The sequence below is a fragment of the Maylandia zebra genome, linkage group LG18 (genome assembly GCF_041146795.1).
Source record: "Maylandia zebra isolate NMK-2024a linkage group LG18, Mzebra_GT3a, whole genome shotgun sequence".
In the NCBI taxonomy this organism is placed as follows: Eukaryota; Metazoa; Chordata; class Actinopteri; order Cichliformes; family Cichlidae; genus Maylandia; species Maylandia zebra.
This window is the reverse complement of record NC_135184.1, coordinates 7805077-7829485: the sequence shown is the minus strand read 5'-3', so window position 1 is coordinate 7829485 and position 24409 is coordinate 7805077. Positions and strand designations below refer to the sequence as shown.

Sequence of the window (24409 nt, the reverse complement as noted above, 5' to 3'; positions counted from 1 at the left end):
CCATTTTTTTCCCCTTCTGAGGCATAAAGTAAATTTTAGGCAATCTTATAAGTGTATGAAAATGCCATTTTTATGGCAACACAGGGGTAAGTATTTATTGAGCTTAGGACCAAAACTAATTTATGACGTATCTTTTATAGTAAAATCATAATATATACACAACATTATTGTGGATGTGTGCAACTGTGGCTCAAGGAGGTTAATGGTTGAATGTTTGGTTGAATGATTGTGCACATTCCCCAAATAACAAGTATATCTTTGGACTGTGTGAGAAAGCTAGTATAACCTGGAGAGAACGGATGCACACGCAAGTTGAGGGAGGACACGCAAACACCACACAAAAGGAACTCAGCCAACAGGTGGATTTAACAACATCCTCTTTCTGCGAGGAGACGGAGCTAACTACTGCATCCGCTGTGTCACCAGTTTTATTCATACATAATTTTAATGCTGATTGCTTTCTATATTGTTCTAATTTCTCATCTATTAAAAAATAATTACAGGTGTGCCATGTTTTTAACTTAAAATACAAAGTATTGAGTGATGACTACAAGAAATGATCTGAAATTAAGTACAAGTGAAAAGTGGCAGCAAGGTACAAATACTTTAAATACTTTGGGCAGCTGCTGTGAGCTTTTGTGTGTATTTGCTGATTAATGAAGATTTCACTACAGAAAAACAGTAAGGAGGGGAGCGCCTGCCGGGGTGACGTCATTGTGATCCACATCCACGGTAGCAGGAGGGGTGAGGTGGCCAGCCGCTGATCCACCGGTATCATGGCTTCCTAACAGGACGGGGGGAAGTGACTGAGTGGAAAAACAAGGATTTTTGTCTAATGTCCAACTGATCATCGCCCTTTCTAGAACCTGAGATTGGGACAGAGGGGCTCGGCCTCCCTTTTCGCCTCTCACGGCCGCCCCTGAGATCCAGTATATACTTTAATTCTTCTCGTGAATTTCCATTCTTGAACCGTGGAAGATGGCCGACCCGGCGGAGTGCACCATCAAAGTGATGTGCCGTTTTAGGCCCCTGAACAGCTCCGAGGTGACCAGGGGCGACAAGTACATTCCCAAGTTTCAAGGGGAAGATACCGTCATTATCGGGGTGAGTTGATTTGTGTTGCTACCTGTTTGACAGAGCCCTCCGGCACTGGCAGCCGTACGCCATTTTTGTCTTTCGTTGACGGCAGTTAGCACCTTAGCCTGGTAGCTAGCGGCGCTAACCTGCTCACGGTTGCGTTGTTTCGCTGGCCCTCGGCTGGCGCCTCGATTCAGTGGCTCACATATAACGTGCTAAGTCTTCAGCTTTAATTTTATATACAGACTCCGGCAGGATTTAATTCCACGTTTCGGAAACAAAGCCCAGTAGTTGTTGTCATAAAAATGTCACCACTCGCGGTTGCCCTGTCATTGCTAGCGAGCTGTCATTCAACAAAGCCACAAACACAGCGACAGGTTAAAATGTCGTCGGCGGCCGCGCGCTTGCCTGCCAGTCCCATCCCTTACAAACTGCAATATTATAACGATATAAATTATTCATAGAGTGTGCATCTGTAACGATAACTCTATTATGAACAGTTTGCGTCAGCATAAAGCGTAAGCCAGCTTTGATTTGGTAGTGGCTAGCAGGCTAGGCCAGCTGGTAGTTGACAGATTAGCTGGCCTCGGCTAGCTGGCTAGTATTAATACTGTAGCTTAATCAGAGCTAACATCAGATAGCCGACTAGCTGGCTGTTGAACCAACCCTTCTGCAGACCATGCACGTTTATCAGAGTATTGGATATGAGGGTGGGAATGAGGAAGAGGAAACGTGGACACACAATAACTGGGAGTGGAAATGTCCATTATCATGCAGGCCAGTTGTAGTCTGTTGGACTAAAGTGACTGGACACATTGCAGTGCTATCTTATAAAATCCATGTGTTCTCTTTTCAGGATGTTTAAACTAGAGTTTTTTGTCTTTAGTTTAATTACCCCCCTTGCACTTGATAAGGATAAAAGGCTTTGGAACAGTTACCATCACAACAAAAGAAGGAAATGCCTTGCAGTACCACGTTACCTCCATTTTACTAAACCAACAAAGAACTTGACTTGAGAACCATTTGCAAATAATGTGCACTTGATGCTTTGTCATCGCAGGCCTGTAAAGCATGTCTAGAGCAGGAGCTGTTCACACAACTTGATGCCCTGCCATTGCATGCCTCTACACAAAAGGAAGTTACCCGATCTTTATGTATTTCACAGTTACTTGTAATTAAGAAGCAAACAGCCCTAAACCTGAACTGACATATAAATTTTACAGTGTATGCTCAACAGGTGAAAGGGAGTGGCATATTATTTGAAGAAAACGTGGTTAAATATTAGTTTTTCTTGACGGCAAACTGCCTCACTCTTTGTGGACTTTGCTATCTTTATATGATATGATCACCAATGGAAATACAGCTTTAAGAGAGATTACAAGGCAATAGAAACTTGTCGTGAATTTGAGTCACGTCTTCTCGAGTAAAACTACTAATTTAGGTGGTGATTGTAGAGTACAACACAGCCATTCATTTCCTGTCAAGCAAAAACAGAGATGACCGTTAGAGCTGTGTGCTGAGTTCTTGAATAGTTTTGCTGACAATGACTTCAGGCCTCCAGCTAATAGCAGGCACACTGTCTGTGCAGCTAAGGCATGATGCAGCCCTGCCCAGTTCAGAGTGCCAGTCATAGTGGCAAAATACCAGTGCAGATTTTGAGAGACGCAAGTGTTGCGAGCCAGAAGCGAATCGTCTCTGTTGGTAAATCTGCTTCGAGAAGTACAGGACCGGCAGCAGCTCAGGGATCCTGTGTAATCCCCTGGTGTTTTTCTCTCCTGGTTACCAGCTGTTGGACCAATCAGAGCAAGTGGGCGCTGGGCAACCACTGCGGGTGGGGAGGGTAATTATTATGGTGATGTATTTTGTTTTGCAGATGCTCTTAGCTCATACTTTGTCCTTTTTGAAACAATTCAGGGCATGGACTCTGAGCTGGGACTGATACCTCAGCATCAGTGCCCACACTTCCAGCTGTAAAGAGAAGCAGCTAGACCAGTGCAGACCATTTTGATAGTGCTTAATGCTCCTTTTTAGCTTTGATATTAGCTGATTACCAACACACTTTGTCTTTTCGGAGGAATTCACGCAATACATCAGAGTTCCCCTGTAGCTCACTTTTAGGTACTCCCAGTCTTTTGGCTTGAAAGCGAGAGGTAGATGAAGTTTCCAGATGAGGTGGTATGGGTGTCGTAACTAGCTTGATTTGCCAAGAAAGCTTTGCCATCCTAGTGTGAGTGTGCAGCAGGTGAATTATTCATGCTTTCTTTCGTTCTCTGTCAGTGGTACACAGAAAGATCAGGTCATCACCCCCTTCCTTTGCTTTTACGTTTGCTATTTTCATACATTAGCCTCAGATGTCCCTCAAGAACAGCTTTGAGGTACTTTTACAAAGTGTAGTACTGCAAAAGCGTGAATGATAAATGGGAGGAAAATTATTCAAAAGAGGATATAAAAGGAAATGTTGTATAAAAAATTATATGTACTGTATGTACTGTATGTATATGAGTGCATGTGTGGTGGATAAAGAGCTACACACTAGTTTCTCCTCTTGGAATTGTTTGTGGCTAGGTGGTTAGCAGCAACTAAACTCTTAAAACGAGAACTTTTTGATTACACATGTAAACGCTAAAATGAGTCGCTAGTATTGTTGGATGGTCTGCCCAAGTAAGATTGATGTGTTTGGTAGGGTTGTCACAATACTAGAATTTGAAACTCGGTACTGATACCTTGGGAAATATTTGATACCATATTGTTTTCACAAAGGGGAAGATTTTGACCCCACCCTGCAACAACCGAAGTGATGGCAAAGTCATCTCTCGAAAACTTGTTAATTTAACCTGTTAATTTTAATTTTTTCTTTCCCAATTTGAAGTTAGAGTTAATAAAATAAGTATTTAGAAGTTTTTACAGAGTATTTGGATCATTTTATCACAGATCATGAAGGTAAAATATGTTTCAGAACCTAGGCACTGATACCTAGGTCACAAACACCAATACCGGTAATACTTACTCTCTAAATAATTGAATTATTTTAGAAGAAGAACAGTATGAAAAAGTTAAGAATAAACATATAGTTAACGTTCATCGTCTATCTGCAGCAGTGTTGTGTGAAGTTGTGAATCGGCTGGAGGAGGCCACTGTTGGTATCGATACTGTTGCAAAGGTGTATTTTAATTCGATATAAATTTTTAGTATCACTTAATACAGGAGTATTGATATTTATGTATTTAATTGTGAAAACCCTAGTATGGAGAAACACAGGATAAAAAAAGTGCTTATGCAACATATAAGATGAGATAAATCAGATATACTGTATTTATCCCAAACCATGGGAACTTACTGTGTTCCAGCAGCCAAAACATTAACCATAACAACAAAAAAATCTAAATAACATAAAAAAGCTAAGTAAAATAAAACTGGACAAAACGGCGAAATCAGGTTAAAAAAATATGCAAAAGGAGCAAATTGAAACAGAAATGATATGAAATGGTTTGAAGATTTTCTGTCCTTGTGACAGCAGCACTTAAACAGATGACAGAGAAGAGTGAAAGCAGTCAACACCTTTTATTTTTTTCTGCCATATGTAAGAAAAATCCAGATTTGGGGAAAAAACCCCATGGCTGTATCATGCTTTGAATATTAAGATGCATTGGGTGTTGGTAGAATAATCTAATTGTAGCTCTATTGTCTAAGATATAACTTAATACGCCTGATAGAAAACCATCAGGAAGCAAGGGGTGTGACAGAGCACTCATAAATACTCTAACAATACATTTCACTGCAGTTACAATTACACACAGTAATCCCATTAGACATAAGTGCAGGTAACAATGAGGACTTTAAAGTCAAGCTCTGTTGTTTGCTGACAGCGTCTGGCAGTCCTGATAGTGGCTCAGCACTCTTGTTTTGGGTCAGTTTCCGGGATGTGGCTAACTGGAATGAATTACAAATGTCTTAAGATGCTGCCGGTAGGTATTGCACAGAGCTGTGCTTTAGATGCGACCGTCTGTCAGGAGGGGATTATGAGCCGGTGTGCAAATTGAGGACATCTAAGCACAGCTGCAGTCGTCTGAATGATTCCAACACCGGTAAACAGGCTGTTGCGTTTGCTGCCAGGCTATGAAGTATCTGTGACTTCACCTTGAGTAGTGAATGTGTTTGCTTTTATTCCTGGCCTCAAACTAGTAAGCTAGTAAGTGGAGCCTTCAAGGTGACAGCAGTTGCTTGTCGTCATTTTCATCTTCCTAAACAGGTGTTAACGCTGAATCTGACAGTAACTTACCTGCTGCCATGTCTGTTTTTAACCTGGGCTATCACTAATGAGGCTCTCTTGTGCTCAGACTGTTAACACATCACAGCTACGTCCTTGCCTGTACGGCTGAAAACAAGATGAGAGATCCAAACCTTCAGAGATAGCATGCCATCCCAGCTGAACTTCAGATTTGCTTGTAGCATTAGTTTTATCGCCCTGCAGTTCATCATCTTCTTCCTCATCTTGCACTTCGTCATCTTGCCAGCTATTGATTGCTATCTGACTGAAAGTCTACTTTGAAGTTTTGACTAGCCTGTGGGTCAGAGTGAGATACACTTGGCTTTTTTGAAGCAGGATGGCTCTTAAATTAGCACTAAAAGCTCAGGGTATACTTTAGTTTATTTCAAATGCTGGGAGAGAGATGTGGGATGAGAAAAGCTATATTAGATGGGAAATGCAAGCATTTAGAGGTTAACTAGAGTGCAGCTGACAAAGGCTGAATTGGGTGGAGAGTAAAAAAATACAACAGTATAAAAGCCGCCAAGGTTTTAGTTTAGGTTTATTTATTTATTTATTTTGTCCAACATCAGATGACATCCCTCCTATTAAAATACATTTCCTGGTATCTTTCAGTTTTCTCTCTTAAAAAAAAAAAGAAAAAAAAAAGGAAAATGTGTTTGGGGAAAAAATGCTTTTAAACACTTAACAACTGATGAAACACACCTAAAGTACAATTAACAGTGTTTCCCCACACGTAGACTTTACAACCATTAATGATTTTGCTGGTGAACAATGCTGCCACTCTTTATTTTTAAGGTTCAGTTACTGCTTACCAGCTAGTCCTTCTGGTGTCATGTTCTGCCATTGGCAGGCTGATCAGAACCATGTTCTGGCGAGTCTCTTGTGTCACGATCAGGGATCCACCCTGACATCACCATCTACCATTATGATGGTAGGGCTGGGCGATATATCAAAAATTTATCGTTACCGAAATTTATGACTCTCATCGACGTCATTTTGCCCATGTCGGTAAATTCGGTATTTAAAAAAAAAAAGAAAAGGCATGTGCAGGTTGGCGATGTTCATGTCCCTTTAAGATGCTGTGCTACGTTACAGACTTGACGGGGTGGAGTCACATGACTCTACTACCTGTTGAGCAGACACTGTGCGATTTTTTTCAGTCGCGCGAGTCAGCTCCTGCTCAAACTGTACGATTGACTCGCAGGGGTTAGAAGTTCATAGGTCACGATGCAGGGTCTCACACTATACGGCCCGATGCTCTGATGCGACCTGAGTGCTCACACTGCGTACATAAAATGAAGGTTATAACAGAAATTCTGTCGCTCGCTCTCCCTCTCTGTCTTTCACTCACACAGACACGCACACCACCACCATCAACTTTGCTAAATTGCTAATGAAAAACATTGATCAGGCAGCTGTGATGGAGCAGCAGTGTAGATCCAACTATTTTCACGGTTGTTGTGGTCGTGATCATTTTGTGAGGCCACATCGAAAAGGCTCGGATAAGCTTTCCAAAGTTCTACAAGTTGTGCCTCCATCGCTTGTGTCCAGATCACACGCTGCACTGCCGTGCCGCGCAGTCTTTTTTGCTGACATTTGTGTTTGCGCGTGCGCAGTGTGACAAACTGCGGTGACACCCTCACGACGGTCGCGACGACCAAGCGATTGATGATCGGGAGCTCGTCGTGAGGTGTCAATCGCTTCTCGTTACCCCACGTATACTATACGATGCATGACGCACGATGAAGGCCAAAATCGGGCCGATCGCCAAAACGGTCGCACGACTCAAAAATCGGCTCAAAATGGGCCAAAAATCGCACAGTGTAAACCCAGCATAAACCCAGCATAACAAGACGAGACACGGGTGGTGGAGGAGGAAGAGGAGACGCTTGTTAACAAAAAAAAAAATGCATCATCAATCGTTTGGCAACATTTTGGATTCAACAAGGATGATATTGATCAAAAAATTGTTAAATGTAAACTCTGCAAAAAGACTGTTGCGTCAAGTCAAGGTAACACAACCAACCTCTTCCACCACCTGCAGCACAAGTTTTTGTTTAAGAGTTTATAGTTTTCACTAGTCACATGGCAGTGCTTAGTATTTATTATAGTTTTTTCTGTGTTCAATTGACATTTGTGTTTGTGACATTATTTGTTTACAAGTTATAGTACCTCAAGGCCTTAGCAGAGATAGGCCTTTGTCCATGATGGCATTACATTTGCACAATCATTGTTTATTTTGTGAATAGCCAATGTGAAACATATTTATTATTAAACTATTTTGTTTACAAGGGATACACATTTTTTAGAGAGCATGGTTACATATTGTATCCTACACTTTTTATTTTGTTCAGTTAATAAATCTTAACCACTAAAAGTACTTACTTACGGTGGCCCTGAATGTCTTCATTTATTTTCAGTGACATTTTACAGTCCTTTAAAGTGGTAATAATATAATTGCAATGAATAGGTCTAGGGGGAATAATATTATCAAAATAACTGGAGGAACTATGCTGCCTGCCACAGCTCCATCAAATAAAAAAAAAAAAAAAAACGTTTGTTTTTTTTGGCACTTGGGGTGGTTATCGTCCATTTATCGTTATCGAGGTTAACTGCTCAATTTATCGTGATATTGATTTTAGGCCATATCGCCCAGCCCTAGTAGGCCTTATGTTGTAAGCTAGAAGGCCACAAAAAACAGAACTTTTGCAGCAGGTGGAGAGGCAGTTAGTGGGCTGCTCCACTGTGCTGTGAAAGACTGCAGAAGAAGAACTACTGTCACCAAGTGCAGAACATCTGTAGCAAGAAACTGTTTGCATAAGCAGCTGATTACTCATCTGTTATTTATTGTAACAAAGTATTATTTAGTAATCCAAGTAAATAATATTGTGTAGTGGGTCCCCATGTCTATCTTTGAGTTACTGTAGATGAATCTATGCTGCTGCTGCTGCTGGACATTTTTTTAAGTTTGTATAACTTACAGCCTGCTGGTCAGCTTCCATCAGGAAACACCTATCCGATTCTGGGTGGGAACATGGTCCGTAGTGAATTCCTATTGTGTCTGTTAGTGAAAGAAACTATTGTACACACATCTGTTTACAAAACGCAAGTCGGTTTATTTTTCAGAGATTGCAGATTATTGGCTTTCTTTTTTTTCTTTTTTCTTTTTTTTACTGTCATTAATACTCCTCCTCCTTTTTTTTCTTATTTTTTCCCCCTGCAGGGTAAACCTTACATGTTTGACAGAGTGTTTCAGTCAAATACAACACAAGAACAAGTGTACAACGCCTGCGCCCAAAAGATTGTAAAAGGTGAGGGGTCGCTTTTATTTTTGTAATCATTTTATATTTCTTTGTTTACAGGCATTTACACAGCAGATCAGTTGAATCTTTGCTTTACTAAGTTCTGAGTTGTTTTGGGTTTTCTTGTAGATGTTCTCGAGGGTTATAATGGGACAATTTTTGCATATGGGCAGACATCATCTGGTAAAACACACACCATGGAGGTAAGGATGGCCTCCAAGTCTTGTCTTCAATAAAATTTTCATTTGACTTTGAGACATTACAGTAATTTGTTCTGTGTTCCCAGGGGAATCTCCATGACACAGATTCAATGGGAATTATCCCCAGGATAGTGCAAGACATCTTCAACTACATCTATTCCATGGACGAAAACCTAGAGTTTCATATCAAAGTAAGAAGACGGGATGCACAATACAGTGATCCAACAGATAAAAAGTTTTTTATAAAAAGTGCAGTTTTTACTCCTTAAAACTGAAGTTACATTTTCAGATATATAGCTAAGATCTGAGACTATGAGTGCAAGAGACAAGCTGCTTAGTTCCTTCTTTTTTTGTAGCCTGCGGTTATTCTGTGTTTCTTATGCCTGAGACAATATAAGAGACGGAGAAGGGTGATATGCTTTGAACTGCAATGTCATATTTCCTGTTTGACCCACCTCCTTTGAGCTCTGCTCTTATGTTAAAGCCCTTACTGTGAAACTGTACTAAGTACCAGATTTTAACTGTCTGCTGCTGCTGTATTTGAAGTATGTGTGAAGAAATGAATTAAATCATTTAATCAAAAAGATCCAAGAAACAATTACAAACTACACTCTTCAGACCTTCGCACATCTTTCTCTTAGAGTAAGGCAGATCGATGAGTGTGCATCTGGATTGTTTAGTTTGTTCCTTCAGTTTGGCCCTGCATAATGAGATTGTTTATCTGTTTACAGGTTTCATATTTTGAAATCTACTTAGACAAGATCCGGGACCTTTTGGACGGTAAGTGTCAAACATTTCTCATCTCCTCTAATTGTACCAAACTTTGGTAACACATGTCAAAGGAGAAGTCTGTGAAATGGAAATTAATGAGCAGCAGTTAGAAGCACGGTGTGGCAGTTGTTAGCTGTATATGTACAGAATTGCAAATGTAGGTAATTTTGTAAGTGCAACAATGTATAAAAACATCTAAAAACTAAGCATAGGAGCAGGCTGTTTCAAGAGAAATATTTCTTTTGTTTATTTGTATTTTATTTGATCTTAATCACGTATTTCCATGCTTACACATTTTGAGTCATATATGTTTACACTATCAAGTACAACTTTATAAAGTGCTCTATGAATAGTGGGATGATGTATACTTTCTTTACCAAGTCGCTGGCATCTTGACTCAAGATAGCAGAAATAGAAAGATGACCAAAGGGAGGGGCGGTTTTTAGTTGGTTGCATGAGGATGCAGAGTCAGGACAAGTGATTTTACTGATGCTTACTGAGGTCTAGCAAGCTTGTTAACATGTGAGTTTGTGGCCTTGTTTTACGTATCTTGAATTGCCATCTTCACTGTCTCAGTGAAAATTGCAGGTAAAGGTAAAGAAAGAAACTTGCCATCTTTAATTCAAGATGCACTGTATTATCAAAAATCACTACTACACAAGTGCGTAGCATGCGTGTTATGCTAACAGTACAAGTACACACTATATATTCATATCAAAATGAGCTGCAGAAGCTGATCCTCAGTGTTTTGTTGTGTCAGTTGTGCTGTGCCTTAAATCTCTCACAGTACCAGTTCTTATATTGCCCTACATTGCATAATAAGGTTTTGTCGTCATTTTTTAATAAACTACGTGTTTTATTATTAATTGTAAAAAAGTTACAGGTCGTCATATTTCTTGCTGATTGGGTTTTTCTGGCTTTGTTTGTTGTAAACGATCTAAAAGGAAATGGTTTAGAAGTCCAAGACAGTGAAGATGTAGAAATGGCAGAAGACTGAACACACATGAAGATATGAATAATAAAACTTTCTGGTCGGATAAAGGGCCTTTATATGGCCAGTGCAGGAACAGCGAGTATAATGGGTCCATAAGTTTCAATACATCTACAAGTCTCGCCACTTGGCAGCATTGTGAAATGCCACAGGGCACTAATTTAGACAGTAATTTTGAAATGTTATCTAAATTTAATTTAATTTGACTGGTCACTGGAATGTACTTATACAGAGAAACCAGTCAAATATTGACAAAACAAAAAGCACTTGTTTGCTGTTTTATGGTTTTAAAGGTTTTTTCCCTGCCATTTCTGTTGCGTCTATAGATTTCATTTCAGGATTTTTTCTAATGTCATGGCTTTGTCTTTTATAATGCCTTTGAATTAAATGTTTATAGTTCAAAATTAGTTTGTAAGGCTGATTTATTCCAATTTACTTCCAGTGTCAAAGACCAATTTGTCAGTGCATGAAGACAAAAACAGAGTACCTTATGTCAAGGTGAGACCTACTCATATATATCAGATTTCAACAAACTGGTAAAACCTGCTGGAAAGAGAAGACCAAGAGTCTAACCTCATGTTTTCCTTTTGTAAAGGGCTGCACTGAGAGATTTGTCTGCAGCCCAGAGGAGGTCATGGATACAATTGATGAAGGAAAAGCTAACAGACATGTAGCAGTTACAAGTAAGATACCACCCTCTGTCATGAATCTATTTACTGTAGATTTTGTATTTTATAGGCTGATGATGTCTGACCCAATGTCGCCTCTCCCTCAGACATGAACGAGCACAGCTCCAGGAGTCACAGTATCTTCCTGATCAACGTTAAACAGGAGAATACTCAAACAGAGCAGAAGCTCAGTGGAAAGCTGTACCTGGTAGATCTGGCTGGTAGTGAAAAGGTAATCTGGAACATTTGTTACATATTGGCCTCAGTGGTATTCATTCTGCTCTAGCAGTAACTTAGTGATAAATTATTGTAATATAAATTGTTCCTTTGTTTTTTGTTTTTTTTCATGTAGTGGCAAATAATTCGGGCTACAATCCATTCTTTTTGTTGACTATTGAACTTTATTTATTCTGTGATTCTCAGGTCAGTAAAACAGGTGCTGAGGGAGCAGTGCTAGATGAAGCCAAGAACATCAACAAGTCCCTGTCATCCCTGGGAAATGTCATCTCTGCATTGGCTGAAGGAACGGTCAGTACTACTTTGTTATAGATTTTAGACTCTTACTGTGATTCAGCAGTGTAAAACAAAGGAGTATTTTTTTTTTCTTCCATTTAAACTTGAACGTCCCACCATCCTAACACGTGCAAATGCAGCTGATGTCAAAGAATGTAGTAGTCACCTCACAAATTACTGAAGAACTACAAACTTGCAAAAACTACCCAAAAAACAAAGCATTTGAGGCATTTACTAAAAGTTCCCTTATGGCCCTCAATCATATACCGGCTCCCTAAATGCTATGAAAAGCCCCGCTTTTAAGAATGCTTCAAATGTGTGCCAATTTCTCCTTTTTAAGAGGTCTGTTTATGAGTATTTTTTGATCGTGTCTAGGATTTTTATTATTTATTTTGGATGAATAATTATCCATTTGCTAAAGGTGTTTTATATCTGAAGTCTGTCTTTGGTTCAAAACATTATGAAAAATAATTTGGTTTTCACAGCATAATGTGGTGTATTCAGCATAATAAGCATTAAATCTGTTATAACCTCAGGCTATGCTCTTTTGCCTCATGCTTCTGTTGCATTTTGAAGCAGACAGGCATTACTGTTATTGTAGTAAACAGAAGCAAAGTCGGTACCGACCAGCTGCACAACCCCAGGCTTGGTGTGCTTGTTGAAAAACCACAGTCCTTTTCTGTGGTCTTGATGTGAAAGTAACATTTTCAGCCTTCTACAGGTTCTTTGTGCTGCAGTAACACTTAAGCAGATTTAAAAAAAAAAAAAAAAAAGCAAAAACATTTCTCCCAGCAATTTTCATTCTGATTTCACCCTTTTCATTTTGATCAACGATTGGTCTGATGTAGAGACTCTTGGCTTTGTAAACAACCTGAGGCGGGCAATGGTGTAAAACAAATGAGCTATTGTCCACAGATGTCTTGCTTACCGTTACTGTGTGTAGGAGTGTGATGTATAGGAGGCCGTTTCAGCTGAGCCATTTGGATAAATGTGAATCATATATCAAGTTATTATTTAAATGTCTGTTTTTTTTTTCTAAACTTGTGAGACCTGTAATATAGGCGGATAAAGGTTTTTAACCCTCAGCTGTAAAAGGCTGATGGGGTATTGTCGTCAACAGCGATGCCTCTAACCTAAACCATGCCTCATGACCAAAAAAATGTACCCAACTTGTCCACATTTCAAGCATTCAATATGTCTTTTAGTGGTTAGCTTTGTCATTGCTAACCATTAAAAGACATATTGACATCCAGTTGATTCTTTTAAAAATAACCTATCAAAACCAAGTGGTAGAAGTTGCTCAGGCAGGTCAAGTTAATGTCAGTGCTGTTTCAGAACAATATAAGGACTCAAAATGCCCTACCAAATGGTTGAGCAGAACATTAAAGGGTTGATGTTTTATTCAATATGACTCAAACTGAGTGACTGAGCCCAGAAACTTGTAGGATTGGTAGCTATCTTTGTGTGTGATGAGATCAGGCAGGAAGAAAAGAGGAAGACCTGAGAGGTTTGGTGTGACAGACGAGAGTGTTAAGGATAGGCTGAGTAAGTAGGTGATCTACTGTGGCCATACCTAATAAGAGAGGGGCCGAAAGAATAAGAAATTTTACCTAGTTAGTATTGTTAATATATGCTGTAAATTTGTAGGTAAATCATATTGAAAAAAGCTGACTTCCAGGCCTTTTAATGTTTCTTCACTTTTTATTGGTTGTTTAATTTCTGGTAAATATATTAATTGACTGCGCCTGTCCTTCAAAAGTGTCCTCTGTCGAAAAGGTTGAGTATCTCTGTTGACAATGCCACCTTCTCTGAGAACCTGATGCATATCTTATCCTGTCACTGATATTAGTCACTAATGTCAGTGACTACACATGTGCTGTGGTTTAAAAAAAAAAAAAAAGCTTTTCTTTTTCTCTAAAGCTTTTATTTATTAATTTTATTTCAGGGAATTGAGCTATATGTGATGACTATAAAACATTTAGTTATTAGTAATCCTAATTTCATATTTATGGGACTAATTGCAGAGCTGATGTTTTACTTGTGTTTGAATACAAGTGTGCTTTTCTGTCATTGAATTTTATGTTTTTTGTTGCCCATTTCAAGGCTTACATCCCTTACCGAGACAGCAAGATGACCCGTATCCTGCAGGACTCGCTGGGCGGTAACTGTCGAACCACCATTGTCATCTGCTGCTCACCTTCCTCCTTTAATGAGGCTGAAACCAAAACCACCCTAATGTTCGGGCAGAGGTCAGTAGGCTGATGGAAAATTTTCAACTGTGTTGGTTTTGTCAAAACAAATCCGCTTCACGTCCCACTTTGACATTACAGAAAATGTTTTCATATAAATTAAGCAACTACATTAGAAAATGTAATTATAAATATCAGATTTACAACACAGCAGAATATAAAGTTATAAAAAAAATACTTGTTAAGTTTCAGATGGTGCATTTATGTGCTATTTTCCTTGTAATGAATAATGATGCATGAGGTTTTTCTCTGGTGGAAAACAAAAATGTATTTCTTCATAATCCAGAGCAAAGACCATCAAGAACACAGTGACAGTGAACATTGAGCTGACAGCAGAGCAGTGGAAGCAGAAGTATGAGAGAGAGAAGGAGAAGAACAAGACCCTGAGGAACACCATCACGTGGCTGGAGAATGAGCTGAACCGCTGGAGAAATGGTGAGGCTGTCGTCTAATCCTTTCTCAGTGCCGTTTATGTGCGCATGAAAGAAACAACTCTTCTTCCATCTACTGAACACACGTTTTCCTGCTGCTCCTCAGGTGAGAGCGTGCCAGTGGAGGAGCAATTTGATAAGGAGAAAGCCAACGCCGAGGTGCTGGCCCTGGATAATGTTATAAACGAAAAGGCGGCCTCCACGCCCAACGTGCCCGGCGTTCGGCTCACTGACGTGGAGAAGGACAAGTGTGAAGCAGAGCTGGCCAAACTCTATAAACAGCTGGATGATAAGGTGCGTTTGTCAACCTGTGTGTGACAGGTTTTAAACAATTACTACTTAGTAAATGTGAAAATGCGACAACAGTTAAGTTATACCAGTAACTAAAGATTGATTCCCGTCAGACTTTATTCTGCTTCCTTTTCATTGGGAAGTAGAAGTCTGAGTCTTCTTTTGAAAATCTTCAGTTATTAAATGAGAAAAATGTTCCTTTAATCATCCAGACCATTCTTTGTTTAACCAGTGGTCTTTCACCTTGTAATTGTCTACTTGTGGTGTTTGGCCTGGCGTAAATGCTGATGTTGCCGTCTGTCTTTACCCTTTACAGGATGAGGAAATCAACCAGCAGAGCCAGCTGGCTGAGAAGCTGAAGCAACAGATGCTGGACCAGGAGGAGGTGAGTACTGGAGGTCTAACAGGTGGCGTGGAGGCACAGATGCAGAGTGAACTCGTGATCTTTGTAGCTTCACAGGAGCGAGGAAAAACGTGAAGCTGTCACATCACTATGAAAAATGTTTTTATTGGACTTAAAATGCAGTCAGCTTTCCTTATTGTTGCAATGACACGTTTAAAAGAATAAAACAAAGTTAAGCTGCTTTTCCTTCATCCAGCTTCTAGCCTCTTCCCGCCGTGATCATGAGAACCTCCAGACAGAGCTGAACCGCCTCCAGGCGGAAAACGAAGCCTCAAAGGAGGAGGTGAAGGAGGTGCTGCAGGCTCTGGAAGAGCTGGCTGTCAATTATGACCAGAAGAGCCAAGAGGTGGAGGATAAAACCAAGGAGTTTGAGACCATCAGCGAGGAGCTCAGCCAGAAATCGGTGAGCCCGGAACAGATATCAGCATGCTCATAGACTCAGTGATACTTTAATTTCATTCAGGTGCCTTTTACGTGTCCTTTATAGTGGCCATGTTAATATGCAACACACAGACACAGCGCTATAATTAAAGCCTTTAAAACCTGCGGGGATTAAAAACTAGAACTGACACATTCACCCGGCAAACATGTGCATATTAATTGGTGCTGCAGAACCTTTGTTTCTGTAAGTAACTGAACCATGTTCCATAAAGTGGAGAAGTACTTGGCAGATTGACTAAATGCCTTCATTCTTATTACGTGCCTCAAGGCAAAAACATTAATTTATGATTTTACAAAGGTAATTACACCCTCAAATAAGTCTCAATGCCTGTTTACAAGAACGTATTGAAAAAGCAGCAGAGGAGTGAGGGAGCAATGCCTGTAGTAGTAGTAGCCTTTTGGCCACATAAGTTGTCGTGTGCAGGGTCAGAGAATGTGGAGGAAACTTTAATTGGCATGCACTGATCCAGTTTTTTCCACTTGCAGACTGGAAATCATTCTTGTGTCTGTACAGCAGAATCCGTCTGGATATTGCTTCCCTGACTTTTTTTTTTTTTTTTTAATCTAACAGACACATATAAAAAATAACATAAGATTATGGAATTTATATCTATCAGTATGCTAATTAGATCAAAATGCATAGAATAAATAACATCATAACATAAACATAAATAACATGCTTCTCTCATTTTAGCTCAGTGTGAGAGTGAGTAGGTCACTAGTTGCTGTTATTAATTATAGGTTCACCTGCTCACATACAGCTGAAATAATATTAATTGCACAAGTTTTACTTGCAAGTGCAATAAAATATTCCCAGCATGTGCTATACTTGAACACAGTGATAGAGAGATGCCTGACAGGGAAAGATGAACACGCATGCACCAGTACACCGGTTGTATTGTTGTATTATAGAGAATAGCACTGAATTAAATTCAAATATTGGTTAAGAAGCAAGAGGGACAGCTCAGGCTGAAGAGCTTGGAGACAGTTGTGAATATATTGGACAAAGGAATATTGAAGATGGAGCAGATAGGAAGGAGGAAAAGAGGAAGACCACAGAATGTATGGATGTAGTGAAGGAGGAAGTGCAGATGGTTGGTGTTGGGTTGGGATAGGATGAGATGGAAGTCGTTTATCTGCAGTGACCCCTAAAAGGGATCAGCCAAGAGAAGAAAAGGAGGAGCAGTGACAACGTTAGTGCTGAATCGTTCAATAGCAGTTAACTTTGTATTAATACTTTCTCTTTTCTTGCAGTCCATCCTGTCATCTCTGGACTCTGAGCTTCAGAAGCTGAAGGAGATGTCCAACCACCAGAAGAAGAGGGTGACTGAGATGATGTCATCACTGCTTAAAGACCTAACTGAGATTGGCATCGCTGTAGGCAGCAATGACATTAAGGTACTGAGCTGATTTCTGCACTTTCTGGTTCAGCTTCTATCCATCTTTTCCAGTTTTTGTTCCTCTTTTTCTCATTTCTTTTCCCACTATGTGGTCTTAACGTCGGTTTTTCATTTCAGCAACATGACGGTGGCAGTGGTCTGATTGATGAGGAGTTTACAGTGGCCCGTCTGTACATCAGCAAGATGAAGTCAGAAGTGAAGACGATGGTGAAACGCTGCAAGCAGCTAGAGGGAACCCAGGCAGAAAGCAACAAGAAGATGGATGAGAACGAGAAGGAACTGGCTGCCTGCCAGCTGCGCATCTCCCAGGTATGTGGAAACGAACCGAAAACGGCACAGTGAATCACGGCTTTCACTGGCACCTATGTATTTACATGTGCCTCTTTCCTCTGTCCAAAGCACGAGGCTAAAATCAAGTCCTTGACTGAGTACCTGCAAAATGTGGAGCAGAAGAAGAGGCAGTTGGAGGAAAATGTGGATGCTCTCAATGAGGAACTTGTCAAGCTCAATGCTCAAGGTACGTCACTCTATGAGGGAAGGGCAGGAATTAAAGCACTGGCACTCACTCAAAGTCCGCTTTAACCTCCTAAGACCTGAACTCTTCCACGGCATGGATTTTTAATTTCTCTTTGATATTTGGTCATATTGGGGCCCGATGAATGTAAAAACAAAGAATTACCAGATTTATTTATTTTTTTTTACCTTATTTTTGTTTTTAAGAAAAATAAGAGCCAAGTATGAGGACAGTATAATGTCCTTGTAAGTGGATACCAGGCCCTTGTAGAGCAAAATTCAGTATTTTGGTCTAAATAAAATGTGATGTCCACATATGTGGACGCCAGGTCCTAGGAGGTTAAGACGACGTGCAGTCTAGCAGAAATAAACAAGCTTTCACGGCTGGTTAAACTCAGTGTGGTTTCCTACAGAAAATAATGAGTTCACTTTGAGGATCTTTTGTACAATGCATTCAGCACTTTGTCCTTTTGATGTCAGTGAATAATGGGGAATTGTTTTCTGTTATACAGAGAAAGTCCATGCTATGGAGAAAGAGAACGAGATCCAGACTGCCAATGAAGTCAAGGTGTGTTCCTCATTCCCAATAAACAGGATGTTAAAAAACAAACAAACATCAGTTTTATTTTAGGGAAGTATTTTATTATTGACAGGAAAATTACACACTCACGTATTTTATTTTTAATTTCTGTTTCTTAATTTTATTGTCTTATTTCTGTGTTGGTGTGTGTTTTTACCTTTATTGGGCTGGCTGTTTCACATCAGCTGATGACGGCCAGAAGAGACATTAAGAACAAGTGGTCCTTTGAGTCTCATTTTGTCCTGCCATATAATAGTGTGAGATCAATTGTGGGTGCATAAAATGCCACATAAAATGTTCTCAGTGGCGGCCTTTGGCTGACTATTGTTACTAAAATATGTCACTCCCATGCTAATGCTAAATGTCATCCTGGTAATTTTTTGTATCCCATTATCATTTTGCTTGTTTATTAGTCAGTGAAAATTTCCTTTGAATCTGATTATCTGTTTATGTCTGTGTTCAGGAAGCAGTGGAGAAGCAGATCCACTCCCATCGTGAAGCTCATCAGAAACAGATCAGCAGCCTGAGAGACGAGCTGGACAACAAGGAGAAGCTCATCACCGAGTTGCAGGAGTAAGGCTTTACAATGTCCGGCTGCCTTTGTCGTCAGTCTTTGTCTGTGCACATAGATGCAGTAGTGGGACATGGAAACCCACAGTCGAACAAATATTTATGCAAAGTTTAATTGAAACTGCATGGAGGTTCATGAGAAGAGTAGAAAAAGTGCACTCAGGACTTGGATATGTTGACTGAGACATACTTACTATGATTTTATTTTGTTTCTTCTAGTCTGAATCAGAAGATCATGCTGGAGCAGGAGAGACTCAGAGTGGAGCATGAGAAGCTCAAATCCACCGATCAGGAGAAGAGCCGCAAGCTGCACGAGCTCACGTATGTTTACTGTCCACTGGCCGCCATTTTCTGTTTGTTTTTCTCTTCACTTTCAAGATGCAACAAAAAACAACTCTGTCAACGCGCAGTTTTGTTATAGTTTTTTAGAATTTCAAATGTGATGTATTATTGTTCTTTTGTTCTTCTTCAGGGTGATGCAGGACAGGAGGGAGCAGGCCAGACAGGACCTGAAGGGTCTGGAAGAGACAGTGGTGAGTTCATTGAAATTGTCTGATAAATAAAGTACATGGGTTTGAACAGTCTGACCAGGTGTCTTTGACTACTCAGCTTAGTATTCTTTTTAATCCCAGGAGAAGGATGCCATCTGCTTTTATATTTAACTCCCTTGATCTTATTTTGAAACTTTAGCAGTCTAGTCCCCGTTTCCTCTTCCGCTGGCTCGCTGTAGTGGTCGTCATTGTTATTCTGTTTTACCAAAGTCCAACTCACAGTGTTGGACTGCAGCACTCTGTAGTCTTTGTTCAGCTCTGGAAGTCCTCTGAAAGCTAGTGCGCCACTCTAATCAGAACATACAACAGATGGAGAGCTGTGCTTTGCTGAGGTCTCTCTGAGGCTGAGGAGCAGAAGCCTGCAGTCCAGTACTGTGGAGTTGAAGATGACTTGTGGTGCAGAAGAAACATTGGGCAGCCGATTCTATTGCTGCATGATTAATTTATCACAAAATGCTCTGCTGTTAAAATATTTTGAGAGGAGCATGTTATGAACAGCATTATTTGGCATGCTTGTGTCTTACTTTTGCATACATACACACTACCATTAAAAATGGGATTCACCTTTGTAGGAAACACACTGTGTTTGTTTCATTATTCCTGCAAATGAGTTTAGAATACACTTTTCTGTTTTTATTTCAGGCTAAAGAGCTGCAGACTCTGCACAACCTGAGGAAACTCTTTGTCCAGGACCTGGCCACCCGAGTAAAGAAGGTGAGCATTCACAGGATGACAGGCAGCTTACCAAGAAATATTTATGTCTGTAGAGAAGAACTTTGAGTTTAAAAAGAGAGAAAGCACACCAAAAATCACATGCAGCAATAAACAAGGATGTGGTGACAGATGGGAGGCGTGTATATTAATCTCTGTTCATGAGTCACATCTGTATGTTTTTTATTTTGTGCAGAGCGCTGAGATGGACTCAGATGACACAGGTGGGAGTGCAGCTCAGAAACAGAAAATTTCCTTTCTTGAGAACAATCTTGAACAGCTCACCAAGGTTCACAAACAGGTACGAGACAGACGTGCACACCTTTTGTTTTTGTTTTTTGTTCATGCCATATTTTTGTTTGCCTGTTGTAGCGCAACTCATCTTCCCTTGTTGGCACTTATGTATGAAGCTAAAATGACTAAATGATTTCCACGTTTTCACGCAAATTGTCCCACAGCTGGTGCGTGATAATGCAGACCTGCGCTGTGAGCTTCCTAAACTGGAAAAGCGTCTTCGAGCTACGGCTGAGCGGGTCAAGGCCTTGGAGTCTGCTTTGAAGGAAGCCAAGGAGAACGCCGCCCGCGATCGCAAGCGCTACCAGCAGGAAGTGGACCGCATCAAAGAGGCCGTCAGAGCCAAGAACATGGCCAGGAGGGGACATTCAGCCCAGATTGGTTAGTAGGAATGAACAGGGCGAGGAACACCCCTCACCATTCTTCCTTTTAATTACGACAGAAAGTCAACATTTTAATTTTATGGTGGATCAAAGGAGAACATCGTGTTGCTGTTTTGCAGAAGATTTTGCTAACCTGTATATGAATATCATTTAAATAGAAAGCTGAATTTACTTTGAAAAAAAAAAATACACCAGCTTTGTGTTGGTGTATTTTTTTTTTTTTTTTATATCTACTGGATTTCTCAATTATTTGATACCAAATATGAGTATTTCTTTTTCTATCTCTTTAGATTATATGTGTTGAAAGGTACTTTAATGGGAACCTGTTAGGCTTATGTCTCTGCTTTTTCCCCCTGAAGTTCTCTAAGATTAGCTTTGTATGATTGACAGTTCAAAATAATCCACATTCATCTTATACCAGGCCTCGGTGCATTCCTGCTGTTTTGGCTCCACTGTAGCTTTTGTCTGATTGGCTGCCTGTCATAAAGCAAACGGTCGTCTTCTAAAGGTAACTTGTCTTCCTCTTCTGCTCAGCCAAACCCATCAGGCCTGGGCAGCAGCCAGTGGCATCCCCCACCCACCCCAACATTAACCGCAGTGGAGGAGGCTTCTACCAGAACAGCCAGACGGTGTCCATCAGAGGAGGGGGCAGCAGCAAGCCTGACAAGAAGTAAGTAGTTTGTAGTTGTTAGGTTTTTTTTTTTTTGTTTTTGTTTTGTTTTTTCTCACACAGCAATTCTTAAAAGTACACAATAACGCATCAAAAGCCAGGCATGGTAGACTTTCATTAATATCCAGGAGTACTGAAGATATCCTGTTAAAAATCATTTTTATTTATTGTACAACTGAAAACTTCTTAAGTTAAATGAAAGTAGTCTTCACTAATGCACTTCACTAATTTTTTTTTTTTTTAATATATATATTTTTATTATGTAGCTGAAGAGCAGCAGAACAGAAGGACGACACCACAGAAGAAGCCAATATCACCCCCCGCCCACCCCGACAGCCTGTCATTCCATTACAGCGAACAGACTCCTCGTCGCTGCTTTGGAACCACGACGGAGTTTCTGAAATATAAATATATATATATATAAATATTCCCAGCTTGTACAGCTCCAGCCCCCCCACCATCACACCTCCACCTACCCACCCCCCTCTCCCCGACGTTCTAATCATGACTTATCTCTTTTTCTCTTACTGGATATAATAAAAGAAAGAAGACAACAGTTTTAATTTACAAAAAGCCAAGATAATATTCTTATTCAGGCAACCAAACGCAGTCTTGAGCGAAGCCTCGGCGAGCGAAACCGCAGCGCGACTCGAATGTGTAGCTTCGGGTTTGTTGATTTTATTTAGTTTTTTTCTTTTTCGTTTTGCACAGTCTGTCGTCATCTGTCGTCGTGCGAGTAGTTCTGCACTGTGCCAAGCTGAATGTAACGGTCGAAAGATCCAAAAAATTCATAGAAATAAACACCTAATACTAAAAAAGACCAAAAAAAAAAACGAAGAGGAGACCCTATAAAGCTAACCTCTGTACAGTTCATTGTTATTATTATTATAATTATTATTATTATCATTGGCTGTTAACCACACTTTTCTCTGGGTAGATTTTACATGCTTCTTTACGGGAAAAACAAAAAAGTACAAAAAAATGTTTTGAATTGACTAGATGGCGTCGAGCACTACTGTTCTGTCTGATCTTGTTGTACAGTTGTAAAATTGGCACTACTGCACACGTTTCCCTGGAGAGACGAGGCTAAACACAAGGATTAAACTAAAGCCAAGAAGACGTGCAACAGTGTACCGTAGGTGTATTTACCTAAATACCTGTGGAGGCCAACTGTTTTTAATATTAAGTTAAAAAAAAAACTATACTCATTAATGGTGGCTTCATGAGAAGGATGCAAAGAATGTAGAATGAAGGGAAAAGAGAGGAGGAGGATCCGGTTAACACAACAGACTTCCACCTTTTAGCATAGCCTATGCTACGTAGCTAAATGTACTGTTTTTACTTCTCTCAGTGGTTAATAATGACGTGTTAATGGAAGCTGTTTAATATCTCTCTGCACATTGGAGCACATAGATTGCAAGTGTATAGATGGAAATAGCACACGAAGCTCGTCCTGTCCTCGCTGGGTCCCTGTCGGTAACTCGTCTCCTTTCACTCGTGTATTCAGGACCTCTTCTTTTTTTTGGTTCTTGTTACTAGTTTGACTGTTGAATCCCTACAGTGTCATGTTTTCTTTTTCAAGGGTGCCTCGCTTCTTCCGTCTTCCCTCCCCACACCTTATAGATTAAAAGACCCGTAACTGTATGCGCCCCCTTTCGGTTATAAATTAGCAGAGTGTCATGCTGGGTTTTATGTACTGTATCTCTTTCTTTGTTCCATAGATGGTGTAGATTTCTATTTCAAAGTGGGGGGTAATGATGGGCGGGTGGAGTGGGATCGTTCAGTTGATGGGTTAAACCTTCGCCGCTGATCAGCCAGTCAGGGAGAGCGGGGTCTATAATTGCACAATGATCTTCTGTTATCATCTGGAGGAAGGGTCTATTTAACTAAATCTAACCAGGGGTGTAGATTTTTTGTGTTTTTGTTTTTTGTTGGTTTTTTTTAGTGGGTTTTTTTAAATTGTTATTAATTTCCCATCACATCTTTATTTTAACCCTGTGAAGCCCCACTGCATTTGGCAAAGAGCTTGTTGTGATTGTAATCCCAGCATGAGAACACTAACATCTTGTGCAAGTGCAATATACTGTAAAATACACTGTATATCAGTCGGCCGGCAGGTGTGATCAGGGTGTGGTTGCAGTGGTAGTACCTGCCCAATCCTCCTTTTTGTGTTGCGTTTACTTTCACTGGTGTCAAGTCCTCGGTGTGTGTGCTCTCTTTCTTTGATCACTCTTTCTGAAAAGCTGAGACATGTTGCAGATCTTTTGTTTTGTTTTATATAAACCTCATATTCTATATCAAATCTACTGCAGCTGCTGTAATGGAAAGTTAACAAAAGTGCACAGATTGTATAAAAAATCACATATGACCCAAAGTTTTGAGTTTGAAGCTTTTTAGGAAGATTGGTCAAAGAAACTTCTACTGAAAAAGGATACGTTTTGAGACTGGTGGAACGAATGTAGCTGGAAAACAAAAGGAGGGGAAATGATTTTGGCTAAAACCTGTTATCTCCATACAGGAAAGCTGGGTGTAAAACAGCACTTCTTTAGCTGCACTCAGATAAAAAACACTCCACATGTGGCTGTTTTTGAGTGGAGGAGGGGAAGAAAAGTTTTGACAACTGCTTGTTGTCGCTGAAGTGTATTCAGTTGTAATAATTACGCTCTGCAAGATGCAGGGAGGAGTAGCTCCCTGCATCTATGACAGGACAGTGTTTGGTGTCTTATGGAGACGGTTTATACCATCTGTGTAACCTTCTAGATTTAGCTGAGACATTGCCGCGTGGACCTCAAGATGTTCATCCTTTGACCTCCCACCAAAACTGGACACGAAATGGGGAATAAATACAGCAAAAAGATAAATACGTGTGTTTACCTAAATTAAATTTTGCATTAATTCTAAATTAAAAGTGTAGCCACTTTTTTTTTATTACTGTGTAATAGTTGGTCAGTTTTTAAAAGGACAGTTTTGGGGCTCCATCAGTGGACAAGGTACTGGATCATTCCTGGAGAACTGGGGCACAAATGGCTGGGCTCTGATACGGACGGAGACGGGACGTTAATGAGATCAGTTTTGGATTGACTGCATGATGTAAATGTATGTGTGATTAAATAATTATGAGGAAAAAAAA

At 40.1% G+C, this 24409-nt stretch overlaps 1 protein-coding gene across 1 annotated transcript; it reads left to right on the top strand.

The window, feature by feature from the left end:
* Nucleotides 1-716: 716 nt before the first annotated feature.
* On the top strand, nucleotides 717-24409 carry LOC101470268 (kinesin-1 heavy chain). The gene is made up of 26 exons (XM_076876527.1): nucleotides 717-1104; nucleotides 8571-8658; nucleotides 8779-8852; nucleotides 8936-9040; nucleotides 9581-9629; nucleotides 11054-11109; nucleotides 11207-11294; nucleotides 11387-11511; nucleotides 11703-11807; nucleotides 13896-14041; nucleotides 14328-14476; nucleotides 14579-14766; nucleotides 15080-15148; nucleotides 15363-15569; nucleotides 16862-17005; nucleotides 17125-17316; nucleotides 17407-17524; nucleotides 18033-18088; nucleotides 18564-18673; nucleotides 18890-18991; nucleotides 19143-19203; nucleotides 19864-19935; nucleotides 20129-20233; nucleotides 20391-20607; nucleotides 21144-21279; nucleotides 21546-24409. The coding sequence occupies exons 1-26, from the start codon at nucleotides 979-981 to the stop codon at nucleotides 21547-21549; spliced, it is 2892 nt and encodes a 963-aa protein (XP_076732642.1). The 5' UTR covers nucleotides 717-978; the 3' UTR covers nucleotides 21550-24409.

Coding starts and splice junctions, on each gene's coding strand:
- LOC101470268 (XM_076876527.1), top strand. CDS start 979: ATGGCCGACCCGGCGGAGTGCACCATCAAAGTGATGTGCCGTTTTAGG. Junction 11,512..11,702: donor ATCTGGCTGGTAGTGAAAAG/GTAATCTGGAAC, acceptor TGTGATTCTCAG/GTCAGTAAAACAGGTGCTGA. Junction 19,936..20,128: donor TGGCCACCCGAGTAAAGAAG/GTGAGCATTCAC, acceptor TATTTTGTGCAG/AGCGCTGAGATGGACTCAGA.